This window comes from Equus caballus, chromosome 10 (assembly GCF_041296265.1).
Source record: "Equus caballus isolate H_3958 breed thoroughbred chromosome 10, TB-T2T, whole genome shotgun sequence".
Lineage (NCBI taxonomy): Eukaryota > Metazoa > Chordata > Mammalia > Perissodactyla > Equidae > Equus > Equus caballus.
In genome coordinates, this window is record NC_091693.1 from 90,904,615 (window position 1) to 90,925,802 (window position 21,188).

General features: G+C 49.4%; 1 protein-coding gene across 13 annotated transcripts in view; it reads right to left on the minus strand.

Moving 5' to 3' along the window:
• Nucleotides 1-1,757: 1,757 nt before the first annotated feature.
• NHSL1 (NHS like 1) overlaps nt 1,758-21,188 on the minus strand; it is a 290,623-nt gene continuing 271,192 nt past the window's right edge. For 10 of the 13 annotated variants that reach the window (XM_023651202.2, XM_070225551.1, XM_023651205.2 and 7 more), the window contains 4 exons: nt 17,908-18,039; nt 9,456-12,416; nt 8,859-8,991; nt 1,758-4,460 (listed from right to left, as the gene is read on the minus strand). In XM_023651202.2, coding sequence (XP_023506970.2) covers nt 3,746-4,460; nt 8,859-8,991; nt 9,456-12,416; nt 17,908-18,039 — 3,941 coding nt within the window. In that variant the 3' untranslated portion in view covers nt 1,758-3,745. The remainder of the gene's footprint in view (nt 4,461-8,858; nt 8,992-9,455; nt 12,417-17,907; nt 18,040-21,188) is intronic. The other 3 variants (XM_023651206.2, XM_070225557.1, XM_070225552.1) reach the window with 1 other exon arrangement.

Genomic DNA, 21,188 nt, shown 5'->3' on the forward strand with positions numbered 1-21,188 from the left:
TGCCTGGTGAAAGGCTCCTGGCAGTGAAGTCAGCTCAGGTCACCAAGGTCAATCCCTCCCCTTCAACCCCGTCAGAGGCAGGGACGTCTCCCTCGGAGAACGTGTCACCCAGCTGCACAGGGAATGAAAATTGACACCCCCCCCCCCCCCCCCCCCAGCTGGGGCTGGTGGCAGACAGCCCAAGGCTGGCACGGTGGCTCTGGGCTCCTTCCTCCTCTGCCTTCTGTGACTTGCGGCTTCCATCCTTACTGGTGCCGAAGTTGCAAGAGCACTTTCTGTTCCTCCACCAGCCTCCTGTCCTTTCCAGGGAGAAAAGGAGGGAGGAAGCCACAGAGGAGGGGTGGCGTCGACACGAGGAAAGCTGCTTTCCTGTAAACTCTCAGGCCCCTGCACATGTCTCAGGGGCCAAACTGTGCCAGTGACTCCTGACCCCGGGCTGTGAGGTCTGGCGTCCGGGCTGCGTGCACCACCCGCCTGAACTTGTTTCAGGTTCTGTTGGCAAAGGGAACGCTTGTCAGGTGTTCCTCCTCTTTGTGTGTTTTACGGGAGTCCATTGTGTGTGTGTCTTTTCACTAGTTTGAAGCCCCTGAATGATAACTCAGCCATGTTTTTCTATCCCAGAGCGCCCTCATCCTTACCTTGCCCATGAGAAGCATTTAATAAAGTGCTTTTCACTGAACAGATGATCAGATTGCTCCAGTCCTCGTTCTGCGGATAAAGGCTGGCCCCTGTGGAAGACACTTCAGGGTAACTCACTGAAGAAACGACATTACAGTAACTGACTAGCTTATTACAGGAAAACAGACCTCAAAAGTCACCCGGACCTCAAGAATCAGGTCCCTGTGTTGTTCAAAAGACCCTCCTTCCCCCAAAGATCCTAATATCTGCCAAAGCAAATGGTCCTGTTGTGCTCATTTCATGATGGGTCTCAGCAATGGAAACAATTGCTCATGTTCAGTTAATGTGCTGAAGACACAGCAAGGCAGAACCACAAAGCCAGCCCGACCTCCCCTGTCCCCCAGGACGCCCACCAGGGCTGCGAGGTGCTGGCAGGTAGAGTGAGCCCCAGATACAGAAACACCTTTTCTTTCCTTGTCCTTGTGATGCCCCAAACAATATGCTCCCCCAACCTGAGGAGCAGCGACTTCAATCAACATTCTCCAGAAACAGGAAGGCAAAGGTCAGACCAAAGTGGAGGCTGCTTCCAGCCAGCAGTGGAAATGGCCTTGGTCCTTCTCCCAACTCTTAGAAGAACTGGGTGGAAACAGCCCTGGGGCTTCTGTCTAGGGCTGCCCGACACTCAATGTCTCAGGGCGTAAGGAGGGCGATCAAGTCTACCCTGAGTTTTCAGATACAACAAGGTCATGACCAGGAGTGAGCCCCCACAGGAAGCAGCTAAGCTCCAGGTGCCCTCCTGTTTCAGGGTGAGTCTAGATTCTCGTCTCCCTGTATTTCATCCAAGTCTATGAAACGTTCTCCCGTCTTTCCACACGTCACACCCTCTGAACTCAGTCAACGTGTTTTTTGTCTTTTATTCAAAGGTCCCCAGGACGTCATTTAGAGATGCTTTCCATCCACCCTTCCAGACAGCACCACGCAGTGTCTGTGACGTGCTGGCCCCTCTCTGCTGAGCCCCTGCCTCCTGCCAGCCCCTCTGGTCTCACTGCTTTGTCTGTGCCCAGCGAGTGCTCCAGGTCTGTGCAAGAAGACCAATCTCAGCAATCAAAAACGCAGGTACAAACAAAAAGAAACAAGGGTCAAATGTTTACAATCATTTTATTCAAAGCAAATTTAAAAACCTAATATATTTGTCCCTTTAAAAATGGGGATTTTTATAATCAGTTTTGATGTTGCTTATCTTACCTTCAACATACATGATTTATATATTAAGTTAAAGTTTTCTGATATCCACGTACATTCTAATCTTTCCTAGGTAGCTATGAGAAGACTTCACCTTCAACAGCCAACACCAATTTCCTCAAGTTTAGTAGAAAAGGTCCTTGTGCCCTTGTGCAGACAATCGCTCCAAATGGTAAAAAGGCTTTTTGCCCAGATGTCAGTCTTGATCGGGTTGTATGAAAAGAAGTGTTTTGTCTTCTTCAGAGAAGGGAAGGAGCCTAAATTCCTGTTTTTGTCTCAAAGACATGTCTCAAATGGGCATCTAAAATTTTATGAGATAAATCTCATGAAGATTTGGCCCGTCAGTCCAACTTTTAGATGATATTTTCCTACCAAAAGAGATGACAATTGGCAGCTGTGTTCTCTTTAGGCCAAGAATCTCAGTATTGTCATCTTAGGTCCTTCTAATGAAGAAGACAAGACTCTGTTTTATTTAACCAACAAATAAAGGGGTCTAAGTACTGGTGTTTGAGAGGGATGGAGGAAGGAGTCACAAGAATACGACATAAAAATAAATACTTGACACTTCTCTTCCATGTCTACAAGTGTTGAAATTCTAACTGGAGATGATTAGAAGGTAAGTAGCCAACTCAATTATTTATAAAAAATACAAAAATGCACAAACCAAATGATGCAAAAAATCTTTTTACTCTAAAAACTCATTTCCTAGGGCTAATTAATAGCCAGGCCCTGACAATTTTTATCAGTTTATTTGACTAACAGGAGTTATTCAGCATTTTCTTCAAAGTAAGATAATATATAATAGATTTTGATAAACCTTTCTAAATGAGGACATGAAACTGTAGGCTGTTCCAAGAAAAATAGCCATAACTTTTTCTTTGGTGTAACCAAAAGGATATCCAAAAGTTAGCAAATGTTGACATTTCAAGTGATAAGAAATTGCCAAATGGAAGTTTAAACTCTGGTACAAAACAGTTGTAAAAGGAAAAGCCCCACCCACAGTTCTGTAGTGCAAGTTTTTAAATTTAATCCTGAAAAATAACTTTATTTAATAAACAGGTAACACACTCCAGCAGCGTCTCACTCACTCCTCTCCCTTCTGCTCCCTCCCCTCTCTGCCTGTGCACGCCATCACTCTGGCCCTCGAGGACGGTCTCAGCTGCTACTCAAGGGGGAAAGTCATTAAAAAACTACCCACATTTCTAAAAATCAGGCTAAAAGTTGTGTGTCTGAGCTACACAGCAGCAGGCTCCGAGTCACAGCGCTGCCACTTCCACATGTGTGCCATTTGTACAAAAAAGAAACAGCCTTTTTCCCCCAGAAAAAAGTACCTGAACCAGTGAGTCACTTAGCCCTTTCCCAACTTTCTGGGTGAACCACGACACGGCTCCCCGGAAGCACACCTGTGCATGTCTGTGCACCCAGAACCAGCACATCCACCACCCCCCACCTAGAAGCAATGGTCCTCCCTTCTGGAACTCACTAACCTCCATAAACAGGACACTTTAAAGCAATGTCCACCTAATCCAGAAGACCCCATTCCTCTACCCCGCTTAACTCTTTCTTTCTATTTCTGTACATGCTGTTTGTGTGTGTATTTTTTTTAATGTAAAAAGTTTTCAAAATGCACACACACCCCTACACACACTCCACATTTAGCAAAGACAAAATCTTCCCCAGGAAGCACTTCTAGAAGTTAACCTTCTACCTGCTTTTCAGCCACATGGGACATGCCAAGAGCCCTAAGCAACCCTCTCTCCCTCCCTCCCACCGCAGGGCCCACGGCACAGACACTGGGTAGGCCCATGGACCGGTGGGGGCCTGCAGGCCTCCTGGAGGGACGCGTGCGTGTCCCCCACATCTCCGGAGACTTGCGTCCTTGCCCCTAGCTCTCCTCCCTCAGAGGACCCCCGCCCTCTGCAGTGGCTGTGCCACCTGCAGGGCCGGGAGACGGGGCCCGCAGGGAGGCGGCTGGCTCCCTGCCGCAGAGCAGGCTGCCCTCGAATATGTCGTCCCCTGCCAGTCCGTCCAGCGGACAGCCCCTTGCAGTGCCCACGGTCCAGGGAGCCCTGTCATCTGCAGGCTCCATAGCTTCCCCTTCTCCTTCCGAGATGACGGTCATGGGGCTGCTCTGGATCCGGTTCCGCACGCTGTACCTGCTGCTGGCTGCAGAGGGCGGCGTCCGGCTACGGCCGTACCTGGGGCCGGAAAAGGACAGACTCCGAGGCATCAGGCCTTCGTTCTTGGCCCACTCCTCCTGGGCCCTCCTACTCTTGCCTGGGGAGCAGCTTGATGGGCTCTGGGGGGTATCTGGCGAAGGCTCCGACCTTGACCTCTGAAACCTGGGGTCTGTGCTCCTGAGCATCTCTGCGGCCGACATGCGGGCGCTGGCATCTGACCGGCTCCCCTTCTTCAGCAGCAGAGCCTTGAAGCTGTCGCTGCTGGTGCTGCTCTTGCGGACGCTTCTCTGAATCGACCCCACCTGCTTCGGGGAGGCCAGGCTGGGGGCAGCACCGGTGGGTGTCACTGGAGGGGATGGGGAGTGGTTCTGGGAGTGGTCGTCATCCGAGTCTTTACGGCCAAGGACTTTCCTCTTGGATCTGAGATTTAATAGCATTAAGATAAAGATGAATTCCCAAAGGCCCTAGACGTCACTGTCACCACAGCCATCCTGCTTTTCTACGACACGTTTAAGTCACTACCTCTTATTTTTACCAGGAAGCCTCCCAAACCTCTGTGCAAAAAGAACAGTTCATCGTGTGCTCACACACGACCCAGCTATGAGAACACCAACTCACGGCCCCCAGTTCACCTCCACCCCCTGGATTATTTTGAAACAAATCTCAGACACCCTATTATCTTACTTTGGATGGGACCATTTCCAAAGGTTTTAGTTAAGTGCCATTTCCATTTAGCTCTCCTACTGGACTGATCCTGAGTGACCCTCACAGTGCTGGGCAGCCTGTTTCCCTTCCTTGTTTGGAGCCAGCGCTGAGACAAGCCAACTCCACGGAGACAGGCCCCCTGAGGTTCTAGAACAACTCCTCAAATTCACATTCCGTCATTCTAGAGTTTGACATAAACTGGCCTTCCTCGGCTCTCACTGGACCCTATGTCCACTCCCAGAAATCCAAGTTTCCAGAAAATAGAGTGAACCTCCGCACCAAACCCTGTTTCCCATGGAGTGATGGGAGAACGCGAGTAGTGGGGACAGAGGGTGAGGAGGAGGGGCCTTCAGGGAAGGGCAGCTTCTCCTCCTCGGTCCCTAAGGACCTCTCTGCTCAGTGGGTGAGTCAGAGACGACAAGCAGATGAGCCACGTGGCCCTTCGCTGGTCTCTTCACAACAACTCGGCTAAGTGCAGGGGGACCTGCTGGAAGGACACGCAACATTGAATAAAACAAAGACTCGGGTCTCTCTCTCGGGTCTCTCTCTCTCTCACCACAGGGGCAGGTATGAGGGGCCATCTGTACACACAGGGTAGGGGCTGGATCCGAGCAGTATCAACTGCAGTGACCTTGTGTGACCTTGGACAAATCACTCATCTATGCTGCACCCTAGTTCTCAGATGTGTAAGACGGGGAGGATGATGCCAAGCTCACAGGTCCGTGAGGATTCAAGGAGAGAAGACCTCTGGAGCCACATGGCCTTGGGCAAGTCAAAGTTTCTGACCCTGTTCCTACCAGGAGAGGGAATAGCTGTTGATGGCTCAGTCTATCAACAAAGATGACGCAGGAACAGCCTCACGTGTCAGGCGCAGAGCAGGTGTGCACACACCTTCCCGTGTTGCTTAGGGAAACAAGTTTCCCTTCCCGCCGCAGGTCAGGCTTCAGCACTGCTCTTATGAGACCTGTGCAGCAGGAGCACGGCCCACGGCGGGCGCTTGGTGCCCCCAGGGGTCTCTCTAGCTGCCGGCCAAAAACAAGTCACCAGAGGAAGAAAGCGGATGGTAAGGACCCAACGTGGGGTCCCAGGGCAGCGCCAGCCCCTGTGGCCTGCAGAGCTGGGTCCATGGCCCTGCTCGGCTGTCAGGAGAGCAGTGCTCTGAGTAAGTCACTGATGCCTCCGAGCTGTGGAGCTGGAAAAGACTCTGGATGGTTTAGTCTGACCAGAGAAGGTAAGTGAGGTGCACAGAGTGAGGTCACACACTGAACACAAGAACCAGGACATGGTGGAGCATCTTCCCACTGACAGCACGGACCTCACAGCTCCCACTGGCCACTCCCCAGAGCAGCCCGCTCACCTCACGCTTGCAGGGCTTGGTCTGTGGTGTAACTGTTTGTTTGTTTTTTGAGGAAGACTGGCCCTGAGCTAACATCTGTGCCAATCTTCCTCTACTCTATATGTGGGATGCCTACCACAGCATGGCTTGAGGAGTGGTGTGTAGGTCTGCACCCGGGATCTGAATTAAAGAACCCCAGGCTGCCGAAACAGAGTGTGAGAACTTAACCATTGTGCCACTGGGCCAGTCCCAATCATTTGGTTTGTAAGTAGCGACGTGTGCTGAAAGCCACAGTGCACCTGATCAAAGTGATGCCTTTGGATGTAGATTAAGAATTGAGAGGAGATGAGAATTTATAAAAGTATTGTTTTTCTCAAGAGCAGCTGCCCCCTAAAATGGGAATTAAGTCTAAACATACAAATTCTCTACATACATGGATGTATATACATGTAAACACATATATACACTGTGTGTGTATTTCTAAAAAAGATGGCTATAGAAAGTGCTTAAACAGTTAACACTGGCTTGAAAACTACTTCAATAAATATAAAAACTTCACACCTCAACTGGTGTTCCACATTTTCCATCTGGCTTTAAATCTGAAGTGAATTAATTTGCATTGTAAAATTTGGAAGCTGTGTTTCAATTTAGATGGTCTTTATTTTAAATTATTAGCTTAGATGCTGAAGGATATAAGATAAAATAAAATCCTAAAAATCAGACTTCAGATGGATTTTTCCTAGGTCTGCTGACATATCATCAGTGTGAAAAAGGAGACTGGCACATGTCTTGCTCTCCCTGTGCAATTGCACCCCACCCAGCCCTGCCTCTGCCATGTGCACAGAACTACATGCTGGCCGACCCACATCTGCAGTAGATACAACTCTCCGACAGGAGAAACCGCAGTTTTCAGTGCCTTGAGGTCCCCAAAATAAAATACAGAGGAGACTTTCGGCATATTTTTAAGAAAAGCAGGTAGTAATTTGGCCCCACGACAGCTGGTTTCTCACTGAGCCCAGGTGTTTATCAACAGCAGCCAGGTGACACAGCTTCTCCGTGGACTAGTTATAAACACACACGCTGTGTGGTGTGTGGTTAGCAGCCCCATGCACTCCACACCGAATGAAACATGTCCAGTCTTGGAAGAATTTCCTAACAGTTAAATTCCAACTGGTTTCACTTAATTCAGAAAATATTATATAATTGAGTGCTGATTGTGTGTCCAGCATGGTTAGAGTTACAAACATCTAAGTAAACTTCTAGAAATGCCAGTAAAGTTGGTTTCAGAGGATGCAGTGGGGCTGGCCCCATGGGCAACGGGTTAAGTCCGTGCACTCCACTTCAGCGGCCCAGGGTTTCACTGGTTCGGATCCTGGGTGTAGACCTAGCACTGCTCATCAGGCCATGCTGAGGTGGCGTCCCACATAGCAGAGCCAGAAGGACCTGCAACTAGAATATACAACTAGGTCCTGGGGGCTCTGGGGAGAAAACAAAAAAGATTGGCAACAGATGTTAGCTCAGGTGCCGATCTTTAAAAAAAAAAGATGCAGCATTTTCATTTCCCTGTTTTGAGAAGTAATTTGATAACAAGCTACATTTTTATTCTAATGAGGTCAAAGAAACTAGTCAACGTTAAAGGGGCAGTCTTCAGGGTCTTTTGGGATATTGGAGCCACACTAGAGCTACAAACACCTGACTTCACAGCTGGTTTCCCTCTGAGTTAGGTGTCTGTGTCGCAGGAGGAATTTTGGGTGGGGAAGCACTATGCCCCCATCTTGTGCAACGGTCTTTTCAGTTAGATTCCAAGAATTGGGAAAACAGTCCTGACACAAGGTTATCCACACAGAGAATCAAATGACTTTATAGGACGTTTAGTTTCAGGAGGAGAAAAAGGGACCTTGACTCAGGGCAATGCCAGGCCTTGGCAGCATCTGGGCATCCACAGGGTCGTCTGAGAACACCGTGCAGACCAGTCCGGAGGAAGCCAGGGTTTCCACAGCATTACGATTTAAAGTACCTGCACACACCCAATCTCAAAATTTCTACAGTGACACTGTTGTGGGAGTGCTCGGCTGTTCACAACCAGAAAAATGAAGCAATAAATACAACTCTAGCGCTAAGTCATGTTCACTTTTCAAGGTGACCACATAGAAAAGTATAACAGTTCAGGCAGCTATTTTGAAAAATTTACTCTATACTTTTTTAAGCCCAATAATTTCTGATGCCAGTAGGTGGCACTAGCAGCATACACTAAGAAGCAAATTGCGCTCCTTCTGCACCTGCTTAAAAAAGATGTACTCTTTCATAGAAACATTTAAGTAGCCAGAGAAATTGCACTCTAAAATCCTAGTTTTTCTGTAAAATAAAAATAATAAAACACCTGAAGGAAAGAAGTCCCGTAGAACCAGTCTGTGCATCTTATGTCCACGGAACACAGCGTTCCTCCTCGTGGACGGGCCGCCCCCGCTCCAGCCCCACTCTGATAAACACCTCATCATATGACCGACACGCTGCATTTCTTGCCAGCAAGTGCAGTGCCGGCCAGAAGCATCGCAGAGCGCCTGTGTCCCTGCCCCCCTCATAAAACCGGTGGGGCAAAGTAAAACAGATACTGCAGAGGAAGCGAAAGTACAGAAACACATACAAAACATTCATCATCAAGTTAAGGAATCCCAATTGGGTGACAGAAGAAACCTCAAGAAAGAAAAACACATCGAGGAGCCATCTGGAAAGGAGGACACACAGAGCAGAATAACAGAGAAAGGGGTTCCGGACACCTGTGAATAGCGGCGAAGAGGTCCTCGGTGGTCCGGGGTCTGCTGGGGGTCATGGCCTCATCGCCCTCCTCTTCCTGGAGGAGGTCGCAGGCCTCCGAGGAAGGACCGGCCGCGTCGGGCTGCGGCGCCCCAGCTGCAGACAAGCAGACCAGAAAGACAAGACGACAGTGACTTGAGCCGTCTTCAGCCAAGCCCCCCCAACACACCCTCCGCCATCCCGACAGTCTGCGAGCCACGGGGGAGGCAGCAGGGTCTGGAGCCGGGTATGCTACAAGGATGGGGGCCAACACGAACACAAGAGCCAACGCCCACTCTGCTGTTAGGGTCTAGACTCCAGCGCCCCCTTCTCTCTGCTGTGCCATTTCTCTGCAGCTCTCCGGGGGGACGGCTCGGCGCTGTTTAAGACCCCGCCTGCTGCAGACCACCACACCCCTCGACTGTCGGCCTCTCTGGAAGCTACCCTCAGAGCTGGGGTATTGAAAAATCTCATAAAATGCAGTCGGTACCCTAAGTGCGAGACGCACAGGAAGCCCACACACTGCTGGCCCTCAGGGACACGGGTCCCCCCTGCTGGAGCGGACAGGGAAGGGCACTCACGACGCGAGTCCTGCGGGGCCGGGCCGCTCCCCGCTCCGTGCGCTCCGTCCTCCACGCGCGACTCCTCCTGCCCCTCCGGCTGCTCCTGCTCGGTGGCCCGCCAGGCGTCAGGCTGCACCGCGGGAACATCGGTGTCCAGGGTGCGCGGGGACACGGACCCCGTGGCTCCCCCCTCCAACTCTGAGCAGCGAGAGCGAGTCCCCTCTAGACCGGCCCCGGCCGCACAGCCGCCCGCCTCTCCCCTCGGGCCGGGCGCCGGGAGCTGCCTCTGCGGGGGCGGCACCACGAGGACCAGCTTGGGCTTCTTGGCAATGGGGGGTGGCTTTCTGCTGGGCGAGGTGCCGGGCCCAGCCCCGGGGTCCCCCGCATCCCCGCGCCCCCCGCCCGGGCTCCCGGCGGGAGTGGGACGAGCGCCAGGGGCGCAGGCGGGCGGGCTGTCGCGCTGCATCTCTCTCGTGCTATTTCGGGATTTCGGGGAAGCAGATGGCTTCCCGCGGTCCTGGGGAGCAGCCGGCGTGAGTTCTCTCCGGAGCCCCTGCCCGCACGACGGGGCCACCTCGGGCCCTGGGCTCGGCCTCACCGGCCGCAGCTGCACCGTCCGCAGAGCCTCCCGGGTTATCAGCGGGGGCAGCCTGCCCTCCTCTGGATCGGGAAGCCGCCGGCAGGCCTCCCGAGGAGGCTCTGCCCGGCCAGAGTCTCTGAAAGGAGACCGGGCGTCCTCCAGCAGCTTGGGGTCGAGGGGTGGGGCAGGCGGGGGCGCTGCGGGGACAGAGGATTCCAGGAGAAGGGGGTCAGGGGGCGTGGGGGGACAAGTGAGGAGCACGTGTGGTGGCGGAGGGGGGAACGGGGGAGACTGAGGCCGAGGAGCGCCCTCAGGGGCCTCCGTCGAGGTGGGCAGAGGAGGGAAGGGCGGAGGAGGGAAGGGGGGCGTGGAGCCCGGTGTCCTCGCGGCCCCACCCCCATCCGCCGAGGTGCTGGAGGAGAGGGACGTGGAGGACGCAGACAGCGACCCCGAGGAAACCAGGGAGGACTTCCTCTCGGGGACCCTGGGTTTCGCCCTGGCCCTGCCGTCTGCCGGCAACGCGGCCTTGAAGAGCGCCGGCACTGGGGTGAGCGCAGGGGGCGTGTTGGACTGGCTAGAGTACCCACTGGACGGCGAGGTGACCCTGCGCGCTGGGCTCCCCACCGCCGCGACGGAGCCCCCGGCACCCGCTGCCCCGCACCCCCCGCGCCCAGGCCGCCCCTGCGCGCCCCCCAGGTCCCCGTGCGCGCCTGGGCCGTGGGCGCAGTAGGGCCAGGACTCGGCGCCCTCCGACCTGATGCTGCTCGTGTCGCTGTGCGCGGCCCCGCCCAGTGAGGAGGCGGTGGGCGTGGTGGCCGAGGCCCCGCTGCTGGCCGCGCTGCCGGTGCTGGGGCTGCGGGAGCGCGGCGGCCAGGGCTCCTCCGCGTCGCTGCAGGGGCTCTGGGAGGATGAGCCGCCGCCCCCGCCGCCGAGGTCCAGCCGCAGCACCCGCGGCGGCGAGGCCCGTGGGCCCCGATTGAGCGCCGGCCCCGGGGCCGGGGCACCCTTGCGGGGCGTCCTGCGCAGGGAGTCGGTCCGCGACGGCGGCAGCGGAGGCTTCTTCGCTTTCCTCAAGGAGATGCTTCGCGAGAGGGATCTGTCATGGTAATGTGGCCGGTCCCCTTGGCTCTTGGGAGCTCTCCCTTCAAAAACATTGACCACACTGTGCCTGGGGTTCCCGAAGCCATTGCTGCTGTGGCGGAGATCCCCAGGTTCGCATCCAGAGTCGGGGTGCGCGGATGCGTAGTAGCCATCGTGGTCCCCCGAATACAGGGACCCGGCATCATCTTTGTTAGACGTCTGGTCCCAGCTGCAGCTGCTCACGTTGCTAATGGGACTGGAGTAACCCGGAGTGGCGGCCCGCTGCTGCGGCGAGGATGCCCGCCCATCCCCGGGGGCGCCGTATTCCCAGGGCCCCGCACTGCCGCGCCCGCGGCCCCCGCAGTCACTGGACTCACTCCTGCCGTCGGCGTCGTCAGGCGCCGGGAAGCTCAGCTTGTTCCGTCGGTTGTAGGCCACGCCGGGGGACCCGTTCTCCAGATTTGCAGGGGCATTTAGAGAGACCGCAGAGTCACAGAGGGTCAACAGTGTGGTCGCACTGGAGGAATGGGCATCTAAGGCCTGTGAGAGAGTGCAGTGACCCTCATTCCAGCTGCCACTGGGAGACAGACGGTCATCTTTCCCAGCACACCTGGAGAGGAGGTGGTCCCTGGATTTTATCCTTGTGTGGGAAGAGGAGCTGGTAATTCTGCTGTCCGGTGGCCCTGAACTCGGAGCAGTGTGAATGGCAATCACCTCCGAGGAGGAGGAGAGTGCGGCGTTGGGGATGATGCTCGTCGAGTAGGTCGCGTGGGGAGAAACCACACACGCTGGGCTTGTCAGGTTTCTACTCTCAAAGGGCCTCAGCTCCTGGGATTTGGGCCTCACAAGAGTCCCAGTCCTTGAGGCCCCTCCTAAATGTCCTGAGTCTCCCTCCACCTGTGGGTCGTCCCTTTCGTAGGGGAAAGTGCCGTCCAGGCCTCCTGCAGAGCCCAGGGCGCCCAGCCTCGGCCCGCTGGACTGCACGCTGGCCCTTGCTGCGGAGCGTGGGAGGCTGTGGAAACCAGCCTCGTGGCTGAGGCGAGAAGGGACCACGATGCCGGCGGAATCGCTCAGCACAGACATGTTCCCGGAGGAGCCGGAGAAGTGGCCCATCTGGGCAGCAATGCCCTGCCCCCTCTGCGCCCTGATCCTTCTCATCGAAGGTGGGACGACTCTCACTTCCTCTGTCTGACAACTGGAGTCCCTGGTTTCCCAGTGCTGCCCAGCAGACCGATGGCTGTCAAGCCTTCCCAGTGTAGAGTAGTCGTCTGGGTTGTACACTGAGGGACCACCAACATCATCCTCACCCGTGCCGGATGCTGGAGATAAAGCAGAAAGAGGCTTGTCACCTAAAAATAAAAGTCACTGTCTTAGTTCGTACCTGCACCCACACCCGCTTCTGACTCTACTGCACTTTAAAAAAATTCTGTTTGATCTAGTTTTTCTCCTATAGGGCCTTGAATGACAGGTTCAGTAGTTACTGATAGCTCCCAAAATAAAAACCTTATGACGAGTTTCATGCACTTCTCTTGATTTGAACTTCAACTCCTCCTACAGATTAGGTGCTGCACACGGCATTGCTAGGTGCTCCCTTTGAGATCAAGGATGAGTGCTCTGTGGAAGATTTACTTTTCAAATAACCTCCTTTCAGTAGATTTCAAGGAAGCTTGTCACCCACCAGGTGACTGCACAGAGCATCTGTTGGGCAGTGACCATCTTTCCCAAGGACAGATGATAAAGCCTCAGCAACAGGGCTCCAGAGGTGCCATTTATGGGGGATATGGGTATAAAACAGTGTTAATTACATTGATTTTCTATGTCAGAAGGAAATCCTAAGAAAAATGATTTACAGGCCCATCTGTGTTTCAAACATTTCATTATCCATCTTAAGCCATTATCGTCTGTCAGTGACATTCAAAATTCAATAGCAATCTGTTGTGTTCTGGTGGGAGAAAGCAGGAATGGATCCAGGGAACATTTCCTCAGACAAGGATTACTCATTTCTTGGAGCTTTACGACCAAACAGAGAGTATCATGTTAAAAAAAGAAAAAGGCATGAGGAAGGCCAAACCAACGGGGGGGGGGGGGGGGGGTGTGGTCGAGAAAGAACCTTCTGTTCCTAGGTGTAGACAGACACATTTCAAGCTACCTAGATAGGAACAGAAGCTTAAAAGAAATCGTCAAGCCAAGAACTTACCCAACATGTACAGGGAGAAAAATCAACCCATGCATAGTAATCATTAGGACAAATTATATCTTGAAACATTGTAGCAAAACTACAGTTCTCTCTCTCTGTTGTCATCCAACAAGGAACTGAAAAAGTCTCAAGCTCATGCTTTGCTGAGTGATGTTAGCTGAGCCCCTGGCATCACGGTTCCCCTGGGCAGGGACACTCGTGGGGATGGGATTCCTGGACGTGGGTCCCGCCCGACCCGACATGTACACTAACCTGTGCATGCCACCTGTCCTTGAGTAGAAATAAAGCCTTTTGCTCAGCCAGACAGCAGAGGGTCTTACCAAAGTGGCAGCACTGTTCTTGTGTCAGCCTCAAAGAACATGTCATCATGTGAGAAAGCAAGCCTTGGGTCCTTCCTCCACTGGGATGACGGAGAGTCATGCTCAGACTCGTGTCTTTAGCAAAAAGGGTCTGTTTCCTCCCCTACGCACACCCAAGGACACTCACTGAAGAAACACACACACAGGTGTACACACGAGGCTCTGCCTCAGAAAGAGGGGCAATGGGCAAAAAGCAAGGAGCAGAAGAAAGACCACTTGGAGGAAAGCAAACAGAAGATGGAAAGTTTTTGCCATTTGGTATTTTAGGAGGTGGGAGGTTGACCTGTATGGCTGCACCAGTTTGTGCCACTTTAGTTCCAAACATTCAAGATACTTTATTCCCCTCAACAGTGGGTTTTAATATCTTTTTCTTTCAAAATTGTGTAGTTTTTGCCTGGAGTCAGTGGTAGATTTTTAACTTTCTTTAAGGGCCATTAACAAAGTCCTGAGTATTTCAGTCAGCAATTTTGAACCTGAAACCACGCTAGGCTTCTGAAAACTTTTAAAAACATATGAAAAACAACTCAGATATTTATCATGGGAACCACCAAAATTCTATCCCAAAAACAGGTCCTCCAGCTATCTTCACAGTGCAGAAAGCACCACAACACCACAGGACTCAGATCGGTGCTCTCTCAGTCACAGTTAAGTAACAAAGACAACAACAGAAGGAGAACTCAAACAACTGTTGACCACTCACTGCTGCTAAAAATCCTGATGGCATTTATCTGATTTTAAAATATAATGTAAAGAAATAATTGTGTGTTTTTTCTTTTACTTATTATATACTACTACAAGGTTTGTCCAATTTTTTAAAAACATACATAATCAAAGATGATAGAAATCTACAAGTTAGTTTATTTAAGGTTTAGTATATAAATGTTTTAAAAGTCTTGTCAGGTCTTCAGTAATGTTCTTAGTACAAACTATCAAAAATTATTCAGAAGAGGATTCCTTCTTATGAGGCTTTTTCTGCTTGGGGAACACATATTGGGTTAAGTTCCAGGAGTATCCAAACTATGCAGTAGCTAATATAATTAGAGACTGGAAAGATAATCTACCTGATTCTAAAGATGAAACTTCATAACAGGTTGTTCAAATGCATTTCTAGGGGCTGGACCCATGGCTGAGTGGTTAAGTTCGCACGCTCCACTTCAGCAGCCTGGGGTTTGCTGGTTCAGATCCTGGGCGTGGACCTATACAATGCTCATCAAGCCATGCTGAGGCAGCATCCCAGATAGAAGAACTAGAATGATTTACAACTAGGATATACAACTATGTACTGGGGCTTTGGGGAGAAAAGGAAAAAAAAAAAAATAGAAGAGAAAGATTGGCAACAGATGTTAGCTCAGGGCCAATCTTCCTCACCAAAAAACAGCATACCTTTAAAAGAAACAAATCCATTTCTATGTATGTTTAAGATAATAAGAGTAAAGAAAAAGTTAGAAATTTTGTTTGATTCATTATATGAAAAGCAATAAATTATAAGCCATAAATGTACTTTAAACAATAAGTATCATTCCTTGATCTTAAAGCAATATATATTAGCTAGTCTCTAGAGTCCACTATTTATGGATTTTGAAGTAAAAACTACATATGTATATATAACTCTCCAATTCTGGAGGCATCTCTGGTTAGGTTTTAAAATCCAAAACCAGCAACGTGGGCAGAGTCTCATGGACAGCCTGCCTCTTCCTAGTGAACATCTTTCCTTACGATAATCATTTCCTTTTTTTTTTTGAAAGATTTAAAAATTTTTCCTCCTTCTTCTCCCCAAAGCCCCCCAGTACATAGTTGTATATTCTAGTTTTAGGTCCCTTTGGCTGTGCTATGTGGGACACTGCCTCAGGACGGCCTGATGAGCAGTGCTAGGTCCCCGCCATGATCCGAACCAGCGAAACCCTTGGACGCCGAAGCAGAGCACTGGAACTTAACCACTCAGGCATGGGGCTGGCCCCTCATTTTCTTTTTTAATCTAATTTGTTTGACTCAGCCACACTTCCCTATGCTGTAAATCAGGAGACTCGTTTTTAAAGAAATACGAAGTGTCTATTTCTGATGACCATTCGTCAGGTAGCACAGAGCTTTCAAACCGGACACCTGATAAGTGCATTCTATTGGGAGGGAGGGGAGGTCAGCTGGAAGTCATAAAATGAACAAATGGACTTTTTGCTCCATGTTACTGTATTCAAGTGTCATTTCCCTTCTCCCTACACCAGTCGACCCAACCAGCCCATCTATAAACTAGAGCTAATTGCCTTTTTTTTTTTTTAAACTAGCTCTAACTTAGATTCTGCCTTCTCAGGTGCCCTTCAGCTGAGACCCAGGTCACATCCTAGACGTCAGTGCAGTGATGTCAACTGTGCATGTGTGGCAACAACCACCACACAGACACAATGTGGGAGTGCCGCCTTCTTTCCTCCAGCATTAGCAGTGTTTCTATATTATGTGAGCAATGAACGTGGGCTCCAGGGACTCAGTCGCTGATTTTAAAAATATTAAAATTACAGGACATATGATTTACCTAGCTTAAGTAAGGTCAGAAGCAACTGAGTTACTGGCCCCATACTGGTTGATTCAGTAATAAAAGTGATAAAAGTTCCTAACTCCGAGGTTCTAGAAGGCATATTATCAATGGTAAGCTAGATAGATAATTCATATTGAATACTTATGTGTATGTGTATCTTTATCTGGGCCAAATTATTCTTTACTCTTTGCACAAAGTCATCCAAAACCTACCTATTTTGGTTGGAGAGCCACTTACAATGTAGCCTATCTTAAAACATCAACCTCTCATCTCATGAAAGGCCTATCTTTAAAGTCACTCCTTTGGGTCAAGGTACATCTTCTAAAAGATCAGTTAACATGTAAATGTCACCTGTGTGCTGTAAGAAATTAGCCCATTAGGCATCTACTGAACATTCAAGCATGTGTCAATTTCTCAAATTAGTTAGCTGTCACCCAAAGGAGGAAAAAGAGCCTGAAAGCATGGGATACAGGAGGGCGCCCAGTAAAGGAAGCAGATGGACAGGCAGGAGCCAGAGGCAAGCTTGGCAAATTCCGTGGGCGCGACCTCGCCCTGGTCTGTAATAAACCCCCACGTTCCGGGGTGAGAGGAGCACCCGTCTGCCATCTCACCAGAGTGACAGACTGAGGCAAAGCATGCTCCTCCCATCCCATTGTTGTCATGGTTTGGAAGGCAGAGCACACGAATGTGGAACTAGAAGGCAGTGAGAGAAGACGTCAAGGAAAGAGAGTGAGCCTTCCCTCCTCACTGTGAGGCAGTCAGGAGGGGTGCTGGGAAAACACACAGGAACCATGGGCTCCAGACACCACGTGCTGCACTGGCACAAATTCAGGAAACACTCAAACGGCCCCATGAGGTAGGTTCTGTCAATGTCATGAACCTCATTTTCAGAACGAGGAAGTAGACTCGGGAGATGATGTGACAGCGAGGCCCCAGGAAGTAAGTGGCCGAGCCAGGACTCAGGTCCAAGGAGCCTGGCGCCAGAGACCCAGCCCCTGACCCATGCGCTACCTGGCCTCCGCAGACATTTCTGATGGGCTCCTTAGACCAGGAGAGGAGGGGAGGGGAGCCCAGAAAGAGGAGAATGAAAGGATTATCTGGAGCACATATATACAAAGACGAGCAGAAACAAGACGGATAAGTGAATAACAAAGTCAACACCATTCCACGAGCCAAAAAGGATGTCCTTTGTTTTCTGTTTTTATCACACGTTGAAAAATAGGGAACCAAGAAGCCATGAAATTGTTTCACTGGAAGTGGCTTTAAGGCCCTACCCAATGTAAATGACTGCTTTCTCTGATACTGCTATTTACTTATTCCCCCACATGGCTGTCTCTTTGATGACAAAAGGCTACCAATATTGTCAGTATAACTGATGAAGGCCATATGCATAATTTGAAGTCCTAGAATGAGTTCTCGGTTTTATGAAAACTTAAGATCTAAATTGAAAGTAAATTTAACTGTGGAAATACCCAATGTTCAAGGTGCATAGAGATGATGGCATCAATGTAAATTTCTATCATCCCAGTTAACAGTTTTCACATAAGCTCTTCCTCTTACCTTCTCACCAGAATTCAATTAACCATCTTCATGGGTGTTAAGATTTGCACCCGATGCCCCATTCGGGCTGTCAGAACACATCCATTTCACAAGCACACAGTGGAGGTTAGCATAGGGATGCTGAGCAGCAACAAGGGGCAACAGATTACGGTTCTGATGAGCCATACCTAGCTCCTTCTGTATGTTGTCAGGGACTCCTGTAATAGTCTTTCTCCTTTTGACTTTCTTCGGTCGTCTTACCAGAGTGTCTGTGTAAATTAGAGACCGCCGAAGGCTGGCCTGGCGATCGAAATTCTCCCCTGATGTGGAGTAAGTAGAACAAGCAAAGCATGTTATTCCAGCAAGCTGACACCGTGCGCGTCCTTCCAGAAGCTTGTTGTACATGATAAGAAGGCATTAATAATGATGCTAGCAGTCACACGATGCATGAATGCTGAAGGGCAAGGGAGGCAGGAAAGCACATTGTCATCATAAGGCTTGTTCCCACGATCTGTGTGTCCTTCCAAAGGACGCTCCTTCCTCTCATTTTCAAATGAGTGGGAGCAGCAATGCAAACTTGTTAAAAACACACAGGAAGAGGGAGTCTGTTATTTAAAATGGATCATTGGGAAGCATTTCATAAAGGTGTGGTCACCAAAACCACTGCATGCTAGTGTTGACATGGTGACGGCAATAACACGCTATAATCACTTGGCCAACTCCAGAGACCAGTATAATGTCTCATGTGAAGAGAAAAATAACTCAGTCAGAATTCCTGGATGAAGAGCTTTTTCGTTCAGTTAAGGAGGCTGACAATTTGGATTGACCGTGGTAATTGCTATGGTGTGAGATACAAGCACAAGGAACACACGAAGCCTTATGATGATAAAGCACTTCCACACAGTGCGACCCAGGAGCACTGCTGTGCTAAAGTGAACTGCTTCACTGTTTCACAACCACTTTCTGAAGTTGATCTTCATTCAGACATTTCAGGGAATTTTGCAGTCAAACCCAGAATGCCACACCCATGAGACAAACACACCATGGGAAACCATAAAATAATAAAGTATCAGATATTGAGTGGTCTGCTTTACATTACCTGACAGTTTAAAGTTTTATAGCATTTTCCTTGTTAAATGATTATTCTCCTCAAAAAGATTTAAAAAAAATATATATATACACACAAATTATATACTTCCATCATTCTTATGTTCTAAGAAAAGTATAAAAACATTCACTCTTTTTAGCAATCCTCATACACATTCACAGTGGGGATGCTGTAAGCAACGTATCTTCTATTTTTAACAGGAGTAAACTGTGAATAGAACCTTATCTAATGAAAACAGAGGTTAAAAGATCTGAATGATCAAAGCATATTTCACCTGCTAAGCAACAAACTGAAACAAGTGCTGGCAGACCTGAAAGCGCTTGCAACTGTGTTCTAGTGGAGAAAACAGAAACAACTGCGAGAAGACCTGAAACCCCAGCAGGCGCCATCGCTGTGATAAACGGGTCACTAGGTGGGACAGCAGACATGGCGCCTCTAAGGGGCAGGTCATGACTTCAACGTCCAGCAGTTCCCTGCAGCAGAGGAACAAATTTCCTTGTATCAAGGCATTAAGAACGGACAAAACAATAGACAGTTGCATTTGGTCTCCAGTTTTGCTTCCCAAAGAGAAACAAAAGATAAACCACCCAAGCTCCATGGAAATTAAGAGACAACCCACGAGGACAGACAGCTAAGACATACGCTGTTAAAGGTGCCAAGCTCTCTGCCATGCGTCGTGACCTAGAAGGACTGTCCCCTGCTGGACCGCACCTTCCTCCAGGGAAAGGACGGTGACTCATGGACCTTAGCATCTCCTGTGGCATTGAGCTCAACCTCCAACAGAAGGCAGTTATTCAGCAAACATGCGTTGAATGGAGAGGAATGGAATCATTCCCTTTCACTGAAAAAGGGCGTCAGTCAGTCATGGTTCCTACTTGGAAATAAACTCAGCTGCTCAGGCATCAGCACAAAGTGAGCCTGTAAAACTGTTGAAGTATGTTTACCCGCTGTCCATCTTCCCGGTGGAAAAGCTGTCATCCCACACGGCAGATCACGGAACATACCCATAGGTACATTTCATGTTAAATATTTTTTTCTCTTCAACTGTCAGAACATGATGAGTCTGCACAGGACCATGACTAAAGGGATTAAGTCGATTTGCGAGCTGGCAGCTCTTCCTGCTAATGTTCCATATATGCCTGGCAGGCTTCACTCTGGATTTGAAATAATATATTTATCAGCATTTTCTCCTTTGCTGAACCTTACTGAAAATCAAACCAGAGGGTCAGTGTTCACCCAAATAAATGAGCACATGACAAGTCCCTGCAGGAAGCTACATTTTTATCCCCCAAATCTTATAGGGCTTTAGAAATATATAAAGAGCAGGAAGATGTATAACCTATGTCAATTCAACCACTGAAAGTGAAAATTTTTAGTTTAATGCTTCCTTATACCAGAATATTAGAAAAACCATTCTCTTTGTGAAATGTGTGTATGTGAACACATGGATCCAGAAAATGGATCAATAAATATATAATTAGGTATTACATTTAATTTTTACATTCCTGAAAATACTAATCACTCAAAGTAAATTGCATTTTGACATAACTCATATTGCTCATTTCTTTATGTCATTTGCCTTTCCTGTGGGGCATTGTGAAGGCCTCCTTTTGAACTCTACGTAATTCATATCCACTTAGTCAACCAATGGGAGAATTAAAGCTCAGAGATGACGCTGTCCACTGTGTGCCAACATCCACTGTTGTGCAATGTCCACTGTTGTGACAATGCCCACTGTTATGCAATGTCCACTGTCGTGAGAATGTCCACTGTTGTGACACTGTCCACTGTCGTGACAATGTCCACTGTTGCGACAATGTCCACTGTTATGCAATGCCCACTATTGTGAGAATGTCCACTGTCGTGACACTGTCCACTGTCGACAATGTCCACTGTCATGACAATGTGCACTGTTGTGCAATGTCTGCTGTTGTGACAACATGCACTGTTGTGACAACGTCCGCTGTCGTGACAACATGCACTGTTGTGACAACGTCCGCTGTCGTGACAACGTGCAGTTGTGACAACATCTGCTGTTGTGACAACATGCACTATTCTGACAATGTGCACTGTTGTGACAACGTCTGCGGTTGTGACAATGTTCACTGTGTGCAATGTCTGCTGTTGTGCAATGTCCACTTTTGTGACAATGTCCACTATTAGGATCATTTCTAATATCATTGCAAATAATTCTTTATTCCTCAAACTGTAGTTAACTCTGTTTTAAATTTCCCATTCTCACAATAATGCATTTTATCCTAATTCCATTAAAGCCTATCATATTTCATAACACAATCATCTCATTATTTCTGCATCATTTAATCATATATAATGTAACTACGTTTCCGCTGCATTTAATCA